The 20,538-nt window shown below is 43.7% G+C and overlaps 1 protein-coding gene across 1 annotated transcript in view; it reads left to right on the plus strand.

Annotated features, from left to right (window-relative positions):
* Positions 1 to 20,538, plus strand: part of smg6 (SMG6 nonsense mediated mRNA decay factor) — a 293,373-nt gene that overhangs the window by 257,841 nt on the left and 14,994 nt on the right. Inside the window, exon 17 of the mRNA XM_033045897.1 lies at positions 12,609 to 12,820. Within this exon, the coding sequence (XP_032901788.1) occupies positions 12,609 to 12,820 (212 nt within the window). The remainder of the gene's footprint in view (positions 1 to 12,608; positions 12,821 to 20,538) is intronic.

Genomic DNA, 20,538 nt, shown 5'->3' on the forward strand with positions numbered 1-20,538 from the left:
AGCCTTTAGGGACAGCAACAGTCCAAGGGGTTCTTTTTTAATCCAGTTGGATGTTCAGGAGCACTGTTCTACTCTGTTTTCAAGAGAGAGTTAGATTTAGCTCTTGGGGCTAAGGAAATCAAGGGGGAAAATGGGGGAAAAGCCAGAACAGGGTACTGATTTTAGATGATCAGCCATGATCATATTGAATGGTGTTGCTGGCTTGAAGGGGTGAATGGCCTACTCCTGCACCTATTTTCTCTGCTTCTATGTCCAGCTTACACACCGTAGTCATGGTTGGGATGTGGGGAAAGGCAGTAAGGACTGGTGGGTGGAGAGCAATGTGGATTCCCTTGTAACAGTAGGTGCTTCAAAGGGAAATATGCCTCTCTCCCTTTGCTAATAATACTTGGCTTACAAATGAAATGTCTTAAGTTTTTCCCCCGTTTCCCTGCCTCTTTCTGGTTTAGATGGTGGATCAAAGCATTTTGTAGTGGGCACTGGCTCTATGTTTCTAACACCCATATGTTACATGAAGTTAAACAGTGCCCTGTTTGAAATGGTTCTTGAGGTGAATCGTGTAAACCAATCCTGATGTTGTATGTGTTTACATTGAGTCTGAATGGGCTAATGTCCCCAGGACTCATTGCAGTTCCAGGGTAATGGCAGCAACCACTGTGTGCTTGTGCCAAAACAATCAAGTCCTGACCACAAAATTCAGCTCTAAATTTATGTTCTAAGGGTGCACAAAGCAGCCTGTGTGGTCTGAGCAATAGCTTGCCACTGGTGCAGCACCACAGTAAGCGGTGCCATTCACAAAGATTTGGCACGCCACATGTGAGTCTCAGAATGGAATATTTTTAATTAAAGCTAAGTGGAGTTGGTTTGAATGCAGCCTTGCTCCAGAAAGTCATGCTAATAGAGTGATCATGCTCTTAGAGGAAGGCATTTGGACGGCTGTTAGTTTTTTTTTGTAGGTCATTAAGCCCGAGCTGAACGGGGGCAGGATAAAGGGCATGGGCTTGTCTATGTTGTGTGATTGGGGGGATGCGGGCAGGGCTTGATTGGCCATGTGTATTGGTAGAGTGGGCTCCAGGAGTAAACAAGGAATGTGGGGAGTCAGATGGGGAGATTAACATCTCGGAGTAAGGAAAGGGGAATTAAGGACGTGCCATTAACAGCTCTGAGGGTGAGGGGTGGCGAGGACCTACTGTACTGCTGTTATAATTGCTTTACCAATTTTGCTGCTTGCTTTTCCTCTGACCCTCCTCCAGTGACTATAAGTGAGTTCGGTATTCCGAAAAACGCAAGGAATCATGGGATTTGTTAAAGGTCACAAGCAATAAACACTGTCGGCAGCCGTACCGTGGCATGGACACAGACCTGCGCCTCATCTGCAGCCAGGACTGAACCCGGGTCTCCGGCACCGCAATCGCTGCCGAAACATCACTGGACCATCCCCGTCCCCTCCCGAGTGACCCCGTCAGGCGTGAGCGGCACCCCCAGGCCCACAGCCAGCGCGGAGAAGCAGCGCTAAATCCAGCTCAACTCTGCCTGTCTCGCCGGGTTAACCTACAGCCCTGCCTAGACTGACGGGACACCAGCCCAGAGCCGTGGAGTTAGCGCTGCTTCTCTGCGCTGGCTGTAAGCCTGGGCAGTCGTTACCGTAAATCCAGGCAGGGCTGGTAGACCCAGGATCTATCCTGGCTGCAGATGAGGCGCAGGTCTGTGTCCATGCCGCGGCACGGCTGCCGAGAGTGTTTATCGCTTGTGACCTATGGGCATGCGCAGTCGGAATACAGAACTCGCTTATTTATCTCTCTGTCTATGTTGATAGATTACTATTTCATAGCTTTTTATTCTCTGTTATCACAAGTGTCAACCAAATTCATAGAAACAAGGAACTCTTCAGGAGTCAGGTGTGGATTTGTCAATGACCACTGTGCGCAGAAGACTTAATGAACAGAAATACAAAGGCACTCATACCCCTGTAGCCCATTAGTTATCTGCTCAGCTTTAATTCACGTGATTCGTTCCGATGATCCGAGCTGCAGCAATGATCAGCATGCTGCGGAGTTGTTCCTGACTACGTTAGGTTATAGTCCTGCCCACGGCATCATTTAATCCAGCTTGGCAAAGCCACTGGTCAGTGAACTGAATTACTAGCGACGCAGGTTCAGATGGTGGTGGTTCAGACTCACCACAAGCAGAAGCTCTGCCAGTAACTGTCAGTGTAAAACCAACATAGGCACTGGTGAACCATCTCTTCAGTGTGGTGGGGGTTAACCCACTCTTCTTACAAAATCAACAACAGAACAGTTGAATTAAAATGTTGTCATCTGGTTCCAGGCTGCATTCCAGCCTCTGCAATTCCCACCAATCCCGAAAGGCCTGCAGACACCACGTGATGCTTTTCAAGGAACATTTTGGCATGGCCATATCTGCAGAAGAGGAGCAGACAGTCAGCTCAGACAGACCTCTTCACAGCCCACTGCTTGGACCTGTGAATCGCCACTTTGGTCAGACTCAGGAGCAATCCAATGAGGAGCATCATGACTGATTCGCCCTTCCCTCTCCCTCCTCCAGTCACCACACTGGGTGTACATAGATTAGGAAAGCAGGATGGTAAATTAGTTATTAGCTGCTTAAATTTGTCCTTGGGTGCATGGGCTCAATTTGATAGGAACATGTTGCAGCCTTATAGAAATTTGGTTTCATGTTGCAATTTTATAGAACATTGGTTAGGCCACGTTTGGAGTATAGTGTGAAGTTTTGGTTACTTCCAAACAGAAAGGGATGCTTTGGGGAAAATGCATCCAAGAATGTTGCCTGGATTAGAGAGTATTACGTAAAAGAAGAGGTTTGGATTGTTTTCACTGGAGCTTCGGAAGCTGATAGAAGTTTATAAAATTATGAGAGGCATAGATATGGTGGACAATCAGAACCAATTTCATAGGGTAGAAATGTCAAAAGCTAGCATAGATTTAAGATGAGATGGATAAAGTTTAAAGGAGCTATGCAGGGCAAGTTTGCTTACAGTGTGCCTAGAACAGTTTACCGGGGTGGTAGTTGAGGCAGATAAGATTGTAGCTTTTTAAAGTCTTGTAGATAGGCACATTGATATGCAAGGAATAGAGAGATATGGATCACCTGCAGGCAGAAGTGATTAGTGGAAGTAAGCATCAGGTTCAACACTGCCATTGTGGGCTGAAGAGACTGTTCCTGTGCTGCACTGTTCTAATCTCCTATGTTCTTAAAATGGAGAGAACAGATTGTAGATAAAGGTAAGGGGGCAATGGGTTAACTCAGTGTGCCGGCATAGACTTGATGGGCTGAAATAGCTTGTGTTTCTATATGAAAATATGGGAGAATTGATTTCACAGCCCACAGTTGGGAAAGTGAGGGGTGGTCTGCACCAGCTGCCTGTCTGGCCTCAAATGCAAGTCCCACAAGTGTAAAGGTCAGCAAGGCACCTACCACCTTTCTTATCTCCTGAGATGTGTTTTGAATCTGGGCATCAAAGAGTGTTCAGGCCCTGCCATCCACTTACCTCTTTGAAAGAGGACGGCCTTTAGTCCATCTGTCTGGCCTGATTCAAAAGCAGGCCCCAGAGATGAAGGGCCCCATCTAACCAACTGCACCACCCAGTCCCAGTGAGGAACATTTCTTGTGAGCAGTGTGTAGAGTGTGGCAGGTGGGGTTTCCTGAAAGAGCAGCTGTTGGATATCACAGTGATCCTGAATAAACTGGAGACATTCTGAGTCTTCACTCCCCTTCACAATGTCAACTCCCATGGTTAATTTGGAAGCAGAGCACCATTGAAAAGGGCAACAGAAGCTCTTATTTTGCGTTTGTGTAATCTACAAAACATTGAGATTGCTTAAAGCAGTTGCTGGTGTTCAAAAGCATCAACAAGCCTTGGAATGTTGAAGGGCCCAGGGAGACAAGCAACCAAGCAGAGGCAGCAAGGATGGGTAGTTAATTTGCTGCCCTTGAATGAGATGTAATCTAATGTGGGGATATCATCTCTGTCGTAATATACAACTGGTTTTGATTCTTTTTAGATAGTTGGGTGCTTTGGGTTCCACTGGGGAATAATTCTACATGTGTTTTTTCTTGCCTGTTAACTGTTTGATCTTGAACTTTTGGTTAACAGTGTTGTTTCCTTTTTAGAACTTGTTCAACATCCCCTGAGCATTTTTCAGTGAAAACAAAATCATATGTTTGTCAGTGCACTTGGGTTGGTGTACAAGAGGTGATGAGAGAGCGATGTACGCAAACAGCCCCAAAGCACTGGCACAGCAGCCCCATTAATGAGTATGGCACAGAGCTTCACTCAAAATTACCTTCTTCCTATATATTCTTTTGAACTTTCAGTGCAGAATTTGTTGAGAGTGCTGTTGCCAGGATTTTACTTGTTGCACGCCAGAAATTCTTGAAACGAGTTCAGTGCTGTCAATTTATGTTAAGCATGATCTCAGTTTGTCTTTAAAATGCTCAATAGTATCAGAAATCTATCTTGATTCATTAATTGTTTTCAGGGACAAGCCATTTTTAAACTATGAACTTCCTTCACCAAGAGCATGAAACCCAATACAGGAACCGTGTGAAAGCTTCAAAGCATGGTTGTTGCTTGTCTGATTTATTGTTTAGGAACCGATACACTAGAGAGAAATTTTCACTTAATCCTGGATGTCCAAACTATGATCCATCAGCCTTATTTACTCTTGTATTTCTTACTAACTGGTTTTTCCGTGTTTGAATTTTACGTCGGTGAAGCTTAGGAGAGCAGTGCTGGTAGCTCCATCGACTCAATACTGAAAGTGTATGTCGGAACATGGCCTTAACGCAGTGCATGTTTAACCAATTTAGTTCCACAATAAAGTCCTAGCTAGTGGAGGCAAAATGCTGGATAATATCATACTTATATTTGTCAAGAGTGTTTAATTATCATACGTAGACAATAGACAATAGGTGCAGGAGTAGGCCATTTGGCCCTTCAAGCCAGCACCGCCATTCAATGTGATCATGGCTGATCATCCCCAATCAATACCCCGTTCCTGCCTTCTCCCCATATCCCCTGACTCCACTATTTTTAAGAGCTCTATCTAGCTCTCTCTTGAAAGCATCCAGAGAACCTGCCTCCACCGCCCTCTCAGGCAGAGAATTCCACAGACTCACCACTCTCTGTGAGAAAAAGTGTTTCCTTGTCTCCGTTCTAAATGGCTTACTCCTTATTCTTAAACTGTGATCCCTGGTTCTAGACTCCCCCAACATTGGGAACATGTTTCCTGCCTCTAGCATGTCCAAGCCCTTAACAATCTTATATGTTTCAATAAGAATCCCTCTCATCCTTCTAAACTCCAGAGTGTACAAGCCCAGCTGCTCCATTCTCTCAGCATATGACAGTCCCGCCATCCCGGGAATTAACCTTGTAAACCTACGCTGCAATCCCTCAATAGCAAGAATGTCCTTCCTCAAATTAGGGGAGCAAAACTGCACACAATACTCCAGGTGCGGTCTCACTAGGGCTCTGTACAACTGCAGAAGGACCTCTTTGTTCCTACAATGTACCAACGTACCAACAATGGAACAATGAAATTCTTATTTGATGCCACATTACAGGCCCGTAAACACAATACACATAGATAACGTACAAAAAATTAAATTAATCATCCCAAAAACCTCATAGCCAGACAGAGCATAATTTAATAATAATAATATATCTTTTATTGTCATTGCACGTCAGTGCAACGAGATTTAGTGTGCAGCTCCACTGATGTACAAGAAAGGTAAATAAATACAATACATAAATAAGCAAGCTGAATTGATTGACGTGACCATCTGAGGGAGACTGTCCAAAGGGGGTGGGTGGGGGGGCACTCATTAGGGCCGGTTCAGAGCCGCTATAGCTCTTGGGATAAAACTGTTCCTGAGTCTAGAGGTTCGGGCGTAGAAGGCCTTGTAATGTCTGCCGGAGGGAAGTAGTTGAAACAGACCATGGCAGGGGTGTGATGAGTCCTTATGGATGCTGAGGGCCTTCCTGAGGCACCGCGTGTGGTAGATGCCCTCCAAGGCTGGTAGCTCTGTCCCGATGATCCGCTGCGCTCTGTTGACGACGCGCTGAAGAGCTCTCCTCTCCGCCTCCGTGCAGCTGAGATACCACACAGAGATGCCATACGTTAGTATGCTCTCTGTGGTGCAGCGGTAGAACGTTGTCAGCAGCTGTTGGGGCAGACCAGTCTTTTTTTAACATTTATAGTGTAGGTTAGTGTTGTGTAGTGTTCAAGAACCTGATGTTTGTCAACAAGCTCTTCTTGAATCTGGTGGTGATGGTTTTCAGGTTCCTATACCTTTTTCCCGATGGTAGGAGCAAAATGAGATTGTGGCCAGGGTGATGTGGGTCTTTTGTGATACTGGCTACCTATTAAGACATTTTAAAACACTAGGAAGCAATTAAGGACAATTAAATACATTAAAATCCACTCATGTTAAGAAAGATTTACTTTTTTCTTACCCTTGTATCCACGGTGTTTCCTTGCAATTGAAATGAAAGGGCCTGGTAAATCTGCACCAGATGAATGGGATGATTTTGGTTGATTCTGGGTTTGAGGGCCTGTAATTTTTGTGGCCAAAGATAGAGAGGTAAGAAAAAGATAGAAAATTAATGCAAGAGGCAACTGGAACTTAAGGGTCACCCTTGTGGTCTGAACAAAGATGTTCTGCAAAGTGGTCTGCGTTTGGTTTTTCCAAAGTAAAGGAGACCACATTGAGAGATGCAGAATAGCGCAGGTGCCTGTGTTCTGCATCTCACAGTTCCGCCTTGTATATTTTTTATTCCTCTTCAGTCGTTGTTCATCTTCTTCTGTTCACACAGCTTTGGATCAGCAGATACAATTAACAAACATTCATTGTCATTTTATGGATGTCAACGACAGCAGATGTGCACGCCTCACCCTGTTGCAAACATTTCCATTGTTCTCTCCAACCCATCTCTAAAACGTCAGACATTGTTGTTTTCTTAGCCTGTTGTGATGAAAAGTCATTGATCTGGAATTTTAACTGTTACTGTCTCTCCATTGATACTGATTGACCTCTTGAGCATCCTCAGCATTTATTGGAAGTTTTCAGTGTGCCTCAGTAATTACTACCATAACATACCACTAAACTGAATTTGTAACAACAGTTCAGTCAGCTTGTTCCCAGTATGTCATACGTTTGTGTTAAGAACAAATAGTCAGACCCACATGCTAGCATGCACTGCTGTATTTATCTCACATTTTTTGATGATTTAATTTACCTCTCTTGATTTCCCTTCATCTTTACTACCTATTGCAGTTTTTATTTTTGCTCTTTTCCTTTTCATTTGGGAAAGAATGATTTGTGCCTTTTTTTCATTTGTGTGAAGCCCCTCTATCCACCCTATCCACCCACCCTATCCACCCTATTTATCATTTCTATTTGTATAGCCAGTGGTCCCTATCCCAGTGTAGTTCCCTGCGTAGGAAAGAACTGCAGATGCTGGTATATACCGAAGATATACACAAAATGAGTAACTCAGCGGGACATACAGCATCTCTGGATAGAAATGGGCAACGTTTCAGTCTGAAGAAGGGTCTCGACCTGAAACGTCACCCATTCCTTCTATCCAGAGATGCTGCCTGTCCCGCTGAGTTACTCATTTTATGTCTATAGTTCTATGTACAGTACGGGCACCTGTCTCATGAGTTGTAGAATTAATGGAAACCAGCATGGATGCTTATTAACAGCTTCCTTTTCATGATTAAAGGAGACAATTTATAGTGGAAGCAAATCTTGAATTAGTTGAAAGTAAGATAAGATGTTATAATAAAAGGAAACAATTGCCTTCTCTAAAGGATAGCAGAATGCCTGATTGAAAATTCAGGAGGCTCTCAAATTTTATTTCATAGAATTTTCTTGCACACACAAAACACAGGAACAGTTCATCTCATCCGTGCAGGTGTTTTTACATTCCAAGAGTTGCCTCATCTCTGACTTTCAAAGGTTTTTCTCTTCCCTTCTTCCTTCTCACCCTGGTGGACCTGTTCCTTTTGAAATCCTCTAAGTTGAACCAAGCTCCATGTCCCATTTTTCACTATTGGATTCTGTGTTTGTCCGGCAGTTGTGGTTTCTCTGGCCGTCCCCCACATCTGCCCTGTTAGAAGATCTCTATCAGGTTGCTTGTCATTCATCTCTTCAGCCGGAATAATCCCCACTGCTTGGTCTTCCCTGAAACCTCTAGTCACACTTTGATAAAATCCTCTCAAACGTGTCTTGTCTTTTTCCTGTGTATCTCTCACCTTTTTTTTAAATCAGAAGACCAGTATTGTGCATTGTTATCTGACTAGGTGAAATATTGATATACTTATCATAATTTCAGTCCATTTGAATTTCATGTTCGATATCCCAATACCTTGTCCATATTTCAGTCCACCAGCTGACCTGCAGTAATGATTTTATTGATCCGTTCACTGTACCATGTTTTTTTTTCACGAATTTCCTGTCAAAATCCATCAACATAATCAATACTGTGCGGTTCAATTTCCTAAAAGTGAGCTAAAGCCTCTTCACGTGTGCTGCATTCTTCCTCAATGTTGGCTTCATCACCTGCCTCTTGCTCAAATTCCCAACCATGGGTTGCAAAATTGATTATCTAGCTTTCAAGTCTAAATCATTCACTTGGACTGCGAAAATAATCTCCCTGGAACATCACTTTCTAATTTACAGCAATTTGAATAACTACCTGTCAATTTAGTTTTAACTAATTCTCTATCCTTTCACTTGTAAAACCATATTTAGCGGTAGGCTGTATATTGGAGTGGTACATTTGCTCGAACGGTCAGTGTTTTCCTTAATCGCTTAAGGCTCCTGTGGGCTATCTCTGTGTGATTCCATTGGATATTGCACTAACTGTGATATGTGCAAGCCACAAAAATTGGAAATTTGAGTCCCAGGAGAAATGTTTAATGTATTCTATATCAGGTTGGTATTTGTTTTTGGAAAAGCTGACTGGAAGGAATAAATGCTTCATCTTAACTCCCTCCCACCCTCCTTCAAGTAACCTACCCCAGTACTTCCACCAGTCCTTTCAGAAAACTGCCAGTATTTCTGAGAGTTGCTGTTCTAGTTTTCTCTCTTTATCGAGTTATTATTTTAGCTGGTTTTATTTCAAGAGAGGACTAGGTGATTACTCCTCAACAGCTGAACTGTTTTTCTTTTGAATTAAAATCCAAGAATACTATATATTTTAAACTCTCTTTCCACTTTCAGGGACACCCCTGAAGATGGAATCTGATTCTCATTTTATGTCTGATTCTTGGTCGGTTATCAAAGTGCCTTGGAGAACCTAAGTGAACATGTGGTGTCCGCTCAATGAGGCTGCTGGACTTTGACCAATAAAGAGTACTTCAAAGTGTGATAGAATACCTGTTTAGTGTTCCATTTTGATCTGGCTCTAATCTGACATTGACAAAGGCCAGTCTAATTCCCTGCAAACAATGTGCCATTTTTGTAAAGTACTGCCCTTGCCATAAATCTTCAGATCATACTTTTAACAAATTGTTCACCTGTTTCAGATTAGTGCAGACAGCTAAATGGATTCAATCAAGGCACTGCAACAGGTGCCTGCCTCCCCGTCTGCCTCACTTCAGTACAAACCCAAATCAAATTGATGGGAGAGTTTTAAACATTTTCCCTCATGGTACATCGACAATTAATGTTCAAATTATATGATATCACAGAATCTGGAGAGTTAAATTGTTCCCTCGAGGAGTGTACTGATCCAAGCTGCAGTCACTTTGTTTGCCATCCGGAATATCCATTAATATTATACGATACGTTATTCAGCGAGGATCAATCGAGACATACAGCACAGAAACAGGCTCCTCGGCCCACCTTATCCGTACTAATCTTCACCCATACCAATCCCATTTCCCAGTCCTGGAGAATATGTAATGTTTTTATTTTAAATTATAACAGGTTTTGAGAAAGTACGTTGGGAGAAATCACCTCCACTGGCAGAGGATTGGAAACATGAGGGAAGAACTAGAGAAAAGATGGGAGTTGACAGAAAATGTTCTATATTTAGGGCCTTGAGCCTTGCCCACCACCCAGTAAATTGGTGAAAGATGCTCAAAACCTGTTATAATTTTAAACTCAAACATTAACTATTCTCTCAATCACCTCAACTCAAAGGAAGATGATCTGAGCTCTTCCAATCATCCAAAGAACAGAAGTCTGCAGTTCCTGGCACAGGACTAGGAAGAGGCTATTCAGCCCCTCAAATTTGTTCTGTCGTTTAATAAGATGATGGCTCATCCATGGTTAGGAAGGGTTTAGGGGTATACATGTTAAACACAGGCAAATGGAACTAGCTTAGATGGGCCCCGAGTTGGGCTGAAGGGCCTGTTTCTGCGCTGTATGACTCTGGTCCGTAGCCTTCCATGCCTTAATCCATATGCTTCTTACATTTTATTAATATTTTTTCCTCCAGCTCCTTCTCTGGCTGTGCGATATTTTCCACATTATATCCCATCGGTCATGTCCGACCTTTTACATTTAATCTGCCTCTACCGCTACGAAGCATCTCCACATCTTCCCCAGGCCCCCCATTACCACCTAGCTTTATATCATTGACAACCTGGGATATGTTACACTTCACTTATCTTTTTTTTTAAATATAAAAGAGGAGGAGCAATTTAAAAGGCTTGTTATTGTTATAGAAAATATATAGAAGGTCAAAGTAATGAACCTAAAGTTGAAAAGTCCATTGGACCAAACTGTCCTTGGGTTCTTAAGGGATGGTTACAAAGACAGTAGATGCATTGGCTGTGAACATCAAATATCCGCTATTTTCGGGAAGGTCAAATTGGAGAACACAAATGCTACACCACTGTTTAGGCAGGGAGGGAGCAAGAAAACAAGAAAGCACAAGCAAGTTATCCTGCTTTGGAGGGAACTGCTGGAAGTGATAATTAGACACTTGGAAGATTATAATAAGATTAGGCAAAGTCAACAAGGTTTTACGAAAGTGAAATTGTTTTACAAATGTATCAAATTCTTTGAAGAACTCGCAGGATAGATAGAAATAAGTTGATGTTAAGTATGTTGATTTCCAAATAATGTGCAAGTAGAAAGTGACAGCACAGATGAGGGCTTGAAGTATTGAGGGAATATATCAGCCTAGAGAGAGCACTAAAACGGAAATTAAAGATAATTGGGTTATTTTTAGTTTGGCGAGTTGTAACAAGTGGGGTGCCACAGCAATCAGTGCCAGTAGCAACATCACATGCTGCCTCTGCCTGACTAATTGCAGTCTTTTAATATAATTATATTTTTGATGACCAACTGTGTATGTGTGTTGGGAAGTGGGTAAATACTTTGGATTGCTAAAGAGGATGATTGGCATCAGTTGGAACATTCCCAGAATATCGTGGAAATAAGGATTCCGGGAGAAAAGCTGGGAATTTCTATAAGCTAACTTTTGCAAGCTGTGAAAGTCCTCTTTTGGTAGGTGTCAGTTCTAGTTTTGTTTCTGCAGACCACGCTATAATTCCAGGTAATAGCCATTTTGGAGGAAGTGTCACAAGTAATAGAGGTGTGCATGATGCATTGCCCCTTATCTATAGCACAGTTTTTATTGACGCACTATTACGTGTAGCTGTTGTTTTTCCATATCCGGAGGGAACTGTGGCCGTCGTGTTGGTTGCCTGGGGTCTCTAGTCTAGGTGGGGCTTCACAGCAAACATATTCTGTCAGTATTTCATTGTTACAGCGGGATTTCCTGCATGAAGTAAATAGTGTGTTGGGCCTGACCACTTGGGGTCGTGGTTCTTCTCAAGAAGGCGCAACAATGCCACTTTTTTGTATTGGTGCCTTTCAGATGTTGCTCCACTTTCTAAGCTTTCTTCTCTGCTTTGAAATCAATTTCACTCAGGTTTTCACCATGATGATGTGGGAATGATATAAGCAACGAGATGCCTGACAAGAGTATGTGGATTGACTGCAGACTGGATGGGCAAACTCTCTGTCGTCTTTGACTGGCAGTTGGTGCTGGTTAACCTTGTGTCCTGATAATCCACTTGTGTTGTACTGACTCCGGGAGATGCAGTAAAAGGATTCAAAAACACAGCAGTCAATTCAGAATCTGAAAGAAAGTGAACGTGTTGTGGTCTGGTGTAGGACCTTTGAAAGTTCTGATAGTGTCTCATCTGTCAACGGGCAGTGCTTTGCTCCTTCACTCACGGATTCACCGGCAGATTGTTTTTTTGAACCTCAGTGGGTTTGGCATTGCAATGATTAATTCATTCAACGGGCTAGGCTGGCAGGATCAGCAAGAGCTTCCGTACCCAAGCAACATCTTGCTGCAGTCCTGTGGCTGAAGTTCAGAAATACTTTGGTGAATTCAGCAGTGTCACTTCACTGGGTACTACACTTCTGCATACACTTGTGTCGGGTAGTTTATAACTATATATATTCTGGGAAGATTTCACTGTGTCTGTGTAGTCTCACACTAGAAATGTTAATATAGTGAAATTTTGGATTATTTCCTGCCCTTTCAAATACTGGATGTAGAATTGACAGACTATCTGTGCTGTTTAATGTTTCAGTGATTAATGAGTTGGATGGTCTGGCTAAAGGCCAAGACACAGACTACCACGGTGCAAACCATGCCAAATTGGTGCAGGAGAGAGCCAAGAAAGCCATTCACTTCCTGGAACAAAGGTTTGAATCTCGGGACTCGTGCCTGAGGGCTCTAACCAGCAGAGGTAACGAGCTGGAGTCAATTGCGTTCAGGAGCGAAGACACGACAGGACAACAGGTAACTGACACAACCCTCCCCCCCACCACCTTCTCTCTTGTCACCAACTTGTAGCCTGGTGCTCCACACCAACTTGACCCACTCAAGGAGTTGAGCATTTCAGGGAAGCCAAAGCTTCAGTGCATCACTGAGAGAACAATGTATGACCATAAGATAGAGGCATCGATCCAGCTTCATGTACTGCTTGTTCTGATGGGTGTAAAATATGCCATTGGTGCTCTTCAAAGAAAGCCTGTAACCTGGAGAACATTCCCACCTCTCCAAATACAATCAAAAATGGATCTACAGATCTGTTGCTTTATTTCTGTGTTTCTGTCCACAGTTTGCCTTATATAGTGCTGTACAAAAGATCCTGACTTCAGCAACTCATATTTCACAGTGCATTTACAATTGAATTCATGAAGTATGGTCTTTTGTGACCAGGTTTCTGGATTATCATGAAGACCAAACCAGTCCCCTAATGTCCTGTAACCTCTCATTGCTTTACACAAGCTCTTACACAGTCAAATGGCTTATTCAGTCAAGCATGTTTGCCCAGGGTGAACAAAATTAGCTTGTCTCCAAGTCTCTTGTACGGTGTGGTCAGCTACAACATCTAAAAGGTGGCATATCCAGTTCCTGTAACCATGCAAGGCCACACAGTCGGGCTTGAGGCTGAATCCATAAGGGTTTGATGCTTTGCTAAGCTCGCGCCATATCCCTTCAGGAATAGTCTGAGCACTGAAGGTTTCGGGCTTCAAGTCATGTCTTCTGTGATAAATATTGTCAATTTTTTGGTTGCATGGGAAGGAGCAGACAGGCTGTTCAATATCTCATGAAATCTGAAGCTCTTATTCATATCTACACAGCTGCCTTTTTGTGTGAGTAGTTTCAGAGTTTCCTTGTTGGTACTGGCTCTATCCGAGTATTTTTTCCCCCCTCTGATGCCCTCGGAGCCTGCATGATCAAGTCTAGAGCAATGTGATCCAGAAATTTTGCCCTCTAGGCACAAGATAAATTACCTTACTTAAAAAAAAAAGTTGTGTTTTTTGTCACTTTATGAATTTCTCTTCATTAAGATCTGGGAGGCGGCAGTGCTAGGGGTTTGATGAATTGCTTAATCCTGTTCTGCAACTATGTCCCAGCCTGCAGCAGGTATGAACGGGTTTTGTAAAAACAGCTTCAGAGAGACTTTGAAAAGCAATTGTCCTAATTTCATTCTTCAAAGGAAAATCACTCTGGACGTTCAGTTATTCAAAGCCCACTTTCATCTGTCAGTGTTCTTTAAACAACGTACACTTTCATAGGCAGACTTGGGAAACACTTCCCTCCGATGGGAGAATCTAAGCCAAGAGGTACAATCCTAAAATTGTGGCCAGGCCATTTGGGAATAAAATGTAAGCACTAATTCAAAGAAAAATCTGGTCTCTTACCTTGAAGCTGGTGGATGCTGGGGTCATTACCAAGGCACATTAAGATGTTTGAGACCAATGCTGAAGTACAAGGTACAAGGGAGTGATTGTAAGAAACAAACCACTGGAGGTGCTCAGCGAGTTAGGCACTATCTGTGAAGGCAAAGGGATGATGTACATTTCATCTTGAAAACCTGCAACAGGACAGAGAGTGGAGAGGGAAGATAGTATACAGAGGTGACTGGCTCTCTTCCGTGTACACTCTCAGTCCAGATGCAAGGTCTCAATCAAAAATGTCAACCAACCCTCTACCTCCACAGATGTTGTCCGACCCGCTATGTTCCTCCAGCAGTTTATTTTTTGTTCCAGATGCCAAGATTTTGTAGTGCCTTGTGTCACTAGGAGTAATTGATCTGGTAGGACTTGAGCAAACAATGGAACAATCGGTATGAAATGCTTTCTTAAACATAGCATTACTTTCCAGGACATGTCCTAGTAGTCTGACAATGAGCCACAGAACAGACCACCAAAAGCTCGGCCCAAGTGATGGGTTTAGAGAAGCAGGTATGTAACCAAGGTGGGTAGGGGGATGGGATGGAAATCCCACAATTTAGCCTCAAAAACAGAAGGCATGGTAGGCAATGAAAGAACACGTAAGTTCAAGGAGACCAAGAAACCAGGAGGAATAATCGTCCACAGGGTTGTGGGGCAAGAAATTGGAACCAGTGAGAGTGAGACTCTGGTTTGATGCAGGAAATCTCAGCCTTGGCTTCAAATCTCTTCAGAGTCTCACCCTCACTAGTGCTTGATAGTACTTGCACTGTTTGGTTCGATGCAAGAAATCTCAGCCTTGGCTTCCAATCGCTTCAAACAGTGGAAGTACTATCAAGCAAGGAATACCACAGAGCGATAAGAAGAATGCCCCTGGCTGCCCCTTCCTCCTGTTGCAGCCAGTGCAGATTCACCAGCTCTCAGCAAGCGGTGAGTGAATCAAAACAAACACAAAGTGTTGAAGGAACTCAGTGGGTCAGGCCCAATCTGTGGATGGATGGACAGACAATGTTTTGGGTCATACAAGTGACAAAGTTGTTTCAAAAACGCAACCAAGGGCTGAACTCTCAAAATCTTGTCCCACAGCAGATAGGAGCTTGACCCTGAGCCTTCTCAACTATGCGCCTAGTGGTCATTCCCTTAATATGAGAGTGAGTCAAATAGTTTGAGACACCCAGCACAGAGAAGCATCTTCCCTACATCTATCCTGTCAATCCTCACTAAATTATTTTAGATTTCAATTAGCTGACAACTCATTTTTTAAACTACAGAGAGCATAGGCAAAGCCTGCCTCTGCACTGGAGGAAGCTCCAAACCAGGTCTCAGACGGCATAAACCAATCGAAACTCAAGTCACTTGTCCACCGTCGTGTCCTTTGAGTTATCGATCAGTATCTCTGGGCCACTTATGGGTGTTGTGTAAGGAAACCGTGAGCCAATTTGCACACAGGGATTTCTCTGCAGGAAGCACACAGCACTGGCTGGGCCAGCTTTACTTGACCGTTCCTCACAGACCCTGAACTGAGTAGCTTGCAGAGGGAAGGTTACAGTCAACCACTTTGCTGAGGGTCTGGAGTCACATATATAGTGCATTCAGAAAGTATTCAGACCCCTTCACTTTTTCCACATTTTGTTACATTACAGCCATTTTAAAATGGATTAAATTATTTTCTTTTTTTATCATCAATCTGTACACAATACCCCAGAATGAAGAAGCGAAAACAGGTGTTTAGAAATTTTTGCAAAGTAATTAAAAATAAATAACTGAAATATCACATTTACGTAAGTATTCAGACCCTTTGCAATGACACTCAAAATTAAGCTTAGGTTCATCCTGTTTCCATTGATTATCCTTGAGATGTTTCTACAACTTGATTGGAGTCCATCAGTGGTAAGTTAAATTGATTGGACATGATTTGGAAAGGCACACACCTGTCTATATAAGGTCCCACAGTTGACAGTGCATGTCAGAGCAAAAACCAAGCCATGAAGACGAAGGAATTGTCCGTAGACCTCCGACAGGATTGTGTCGAGACACAGATCTGGGGAAGGGTATAAAACAATTTCTGCAGCATTGCAGGTCCCGAAGAGCACAGTGGCCTCCGTCATTCTTAAATGGAAGAACTTTGAAACCACCAGGACTCTTCATAGAGCTGAGCTGGCCACCCGGCCAAACTGAGCAATCGGCGGAGAAGAGCCTTGGTCAGGGAGGTGACCAAGGACTCAATGGTCACTCTGACAGAGCTCCTGAGTTCCTCTGTGGAGATGGGAGAGCCTTCCAGAAGGACAACCATATCTGCAGCACTCCACCAATCAGGCCTTTATGGTAGTGGCCACACGGAAGCCACTCCTCAGTAAAAGGCACATGACAGCCCACTTGGAGTTTGCCAAAAGGCACCTAAAGGACTCTCAGACCATGAGAAACAAGATTCTCTGGTCTGATGAAACCAAGATTGAACTCTTTGGCCTGAAGAAGACTTGAGGCTGTAATCGCTGCCAAAGGTGCCTCAACAAATCACTGAGTAAATGGTATGAATACTTATGTAAATGTGATATTTCAGTTATTTCTTTTTAATTACTTTGCAAAAATTTCTAAACACCAGTTTTTGCTTTTTTATTTTGGGGTATTGCATGTAGATTTATGATTTTAAAAAATTTAATCCATTTTAGAATAAGGCTGTAACGTAACAAAATGTGGAAAAGGTGAAGGGGTCTGAATACTTTCTGAATGCACTGTAGGTGAATGACAGCCCTTCTCAGTGATCAATAAGGACCTCAAACGAGATACTAGCTTTTTTATTCTAGATTTATTTGAATTACGCCAGCGTGGAATTGTCTCCAACATAGTGGGTCTGAAGAAGAGTCCCAACCCAAAACGTCACCTATCCAGGTTCTCCAGAAATGCTGCCTGACCCGCTAAGTTACTCCAGCACTTTATGTATTTTTTTTGTAAACCAGCATCTACAGTCCCCTGTGTCTACAAAAGCAGCTGTGTTTGGAGACGGGAACCTAGAGCCCCGAGCTGGTCTCACCTCTATTACTCCAGTTCCTAGCAGGCCACTGCACTAAAAACACAAAACTTGGACGGTGAACATGTTTACGGGAAATTTGGAATCTGATAGACTAGTATAGAGATACAGCGTGGAAACAGGCCCTTCGGCCCACCGAGTCTGTGCTGACCAGCAATCCCCGCACACTAACACTATCATAGAAAACAGAAACATAGAAAGATTGGTGCAGGAATAGGCCATTTGGCCCTTCGAACCAGCACAACATGGTCATAGAAACATAGAAATTAGGTGCAGGAGTAGGCCATTCGGCCCTTCGAGCCTGCACCGCCATTCAATATGATCATGGCTGATCATTCAACTCAGTATCCCTTATCCAACTCAGTATCCCTCATCCAACTCAGTATCATGGTTGATCGTCTAAAATCAGTACCCTGTTCCTGCTTTTTCCCCATATCCCTTGATTCCTTTAGCCCTAAGAGCCAAACACCTAGACACACTAGGAACAATTCACATTTATACCAAGTCAATTAGCCTACAAACCGGTCTTTGAGGTGTAGGAGGAAACCGAGAAAACCCATGCAGTTCACGGGGAGAACGTACAAACTCCGTACAGACAGCACCCGTAGTCAGGATCGAACCCGGATCCCTGGCGCTGTAAGGCAGCAACTCTACCACTGCGCCACCACGCCATCTATGCTCCATCAAGAATTATTGGATCAAGTAGAAGGCAGTAATTCAGTCCATAATTTAGTTGAGTTTAGTTGAGATGCAGCATACAGCCCTTTGGCCCAGCGTGTCCACGATGAACATCGATTACCTGTAGACTCCTTCTATGTTATCCCACTTTCACGTTCACTCCTTACACATTAAGGGCAATTTACAGCTGCCAATTAACCTATAAATCCGCAAGTGGGAGGTAACTGGAGCACCCAGATAAAACCCAGGTGGTCACATGGAGAATGTGCAAACCCCACACAGTCAGCACCTGGGGTCAGAATCAAACCCTTGTCTCTAGAGCGGCGAAGCAACAGCTCTACCAGCTACACTACTACAACTGGTATACCTTATCTCATTGCACAGAATTGGAAGAAAGAAAGACTCCAATTTGTACAGCATCCTTCTCGTCTCTCCAAAATGCAGCACAGCCAGTGAAGTGCGGTGACTGCTGTAGAGCAGAAAGCATTGCTTTGCACCAGCATAAGGAACCATATGTGTGCCTCTGGATTGAAGGGATTCTCAAATGGGTTATCAGCACAGGGACTGCAGCCATAACTTAGACTGAGGAGCAAATTAAACCCACACCATTATTTGCCGCCATCAGCACTGATTAACTCCCGTAGATGTTTTTAACATCCACAGGATGCCTTTCATATCAGGTTTATTAACAGCGTGGGAGTAACAACTACCAGTGGAGAGGGCAGTGAGAACCACATAGAGTGTTGTGTGGAATGGACTGCCCTGTTACATGGCCCCATTCTTAGCCTCCAGTCTGGGTACCGCAATGTGGAGGTGCAGCAGAATTGTTGCCTCTGGCACATCTAGTCACTGTGTAAACTCCATGGTCTTGCAAGGTGTTTATTGTCCATTTGTTCAGAGTGTGCCTCACTGGGGGCACATAAGCCATTGCCATAAACAGAGCTCAAATAAAGATTTTATGTACACACTCCAGCAACATATAAACTGCAACACAGACACATTCTGGGGACAGGAGCCTCTTGGAAAAATGTGTACTCTTTCAGCAAACCCCTTCTCCCCTCCCCCTTCCCCCCTCCCCCTTCCCCCTCCTGCCAGCCCCCCAACAAAAAAGACTTTCAACTACTGCTGCATAAGGACTCCTTGAAATTAGTTGCAGGTGGAGTGAGAACACCTGCAAGAAAGTTTGAAATCTAATCTGGACAGTATTCTGAAGTTACAGAACCACACGGCCTGGATCAGCCACATGTGGCCTTCATTACAGTGCAGTGCAAGCAATGAACATTTGGCTGCTGAAGAATTTCCCTGTACTTGCTCATGATATTGTGCTGCTGTTGCCTGGTGCTGGAACCTTGCAGCTAGAGAAACCTCAAGGCAACAATGAAGGCTGGCTCTCACCTGTAGAAGCATTTGTCCACTTAACTTTGCTCCAAGGCGCCTCTTACACTCATTATCATCACCCATCCAAACCTTACCTGTTACAAATGTGCAACAAATCCAATTTAGCAAATATTTTTAATGTTGATTGAAGGAATCCTAAGACCACAAACTTGGCACTATACTCCTGATCTAACAGCTGGTAGTAATCCCTGCTCGCCTGGTGATATTACTGAGTGCTGGACTATCTACTGCAGATATCTCAAGTCACTGGGGGAAAATGCCAATGTAATCTCCCCAAAATCTTTCAAATGCAGTGGAAGGATAAGCAAACAAATGTCAGTGTCCTCTCCCACTCACACAATCCAAGCTTTGAAGCCCTGATTACACTGGCCAGCACGTCGTTTTCATGCCCAACACCCACTCTCAAAATGTAACCACACTGTTCTTAGTTCTGACATGACGATGTCAGGCCAACTAAGGAAAAAGACTCAAGTCTGTATTATAAAGCGAACTTTAAAACATGCAGCACCCCAAATAACTGCTGAGGATTACAGGCCCATGATAGCTCAAAATGGAAAAGGAGCATTTGAATTCCAGTTCATGCATCAGGAGCAGGTAGAAACCCTGCAAAGTAGCAGAGGGCAGATTGCACGTTGCAATCTAACCCCCTCGCCCCCCCTCCCCACACACACACACACACCACCACCCCCTCAGGCATCTCCTACCCCATCATTGGAGGTGTCTGTGGAATCCAGATTGGTCTCTTCAGTCACCTTAGAACTCTGAAAACTGGAATGTAGATCCCGAGAAGACATCTCGGAGAAGAGAGGGAGGATGCCACAGCACACCCTGAGGGCTGCCTTCAGCCACAGCTGTCTGTGTGGTGCAGTGCTGTTAGGTTGGGACTCATAATCCATTGTTGAAGAAGGATTATCTATGTATTTCCTAGTTAGAGGGCAGCTAACAAGTAAGGCTGTTTCCATCTGTCCTGTTCTTCCGAATGAAAGAGGGCATGGGTTTGGGAAAAGCTGTCAGAGGATCTTTCCTGACTTAATTTAATGCCTGAGAGACAGTACACACTGCAGGCACAGTGGACGGACTGACTTACGTTTAAGAAGATAGACACAAAATACCGGAGTAACTCCGCAGGTCAGGCAGCGTCTGGCGAAAAGGAATACGTGATGTTTTGGGCC

The sequence above is a fragment of the Amblyraja radiata genome, chromosome 28 (assembly GCF_010909765.2).
Source record: "Amblyraja radiata isolate CabotCenter1 chromosome 28, sAmbRad1.1.pri, whole genome shotgun sequence".
Classification (NCBI taxonomy): Eukaryota; Metazoa; Chordata; class Chondrichthyes; order Rajiformes; family Rajidae; genus Amblyraja; species Amblyraja radiata.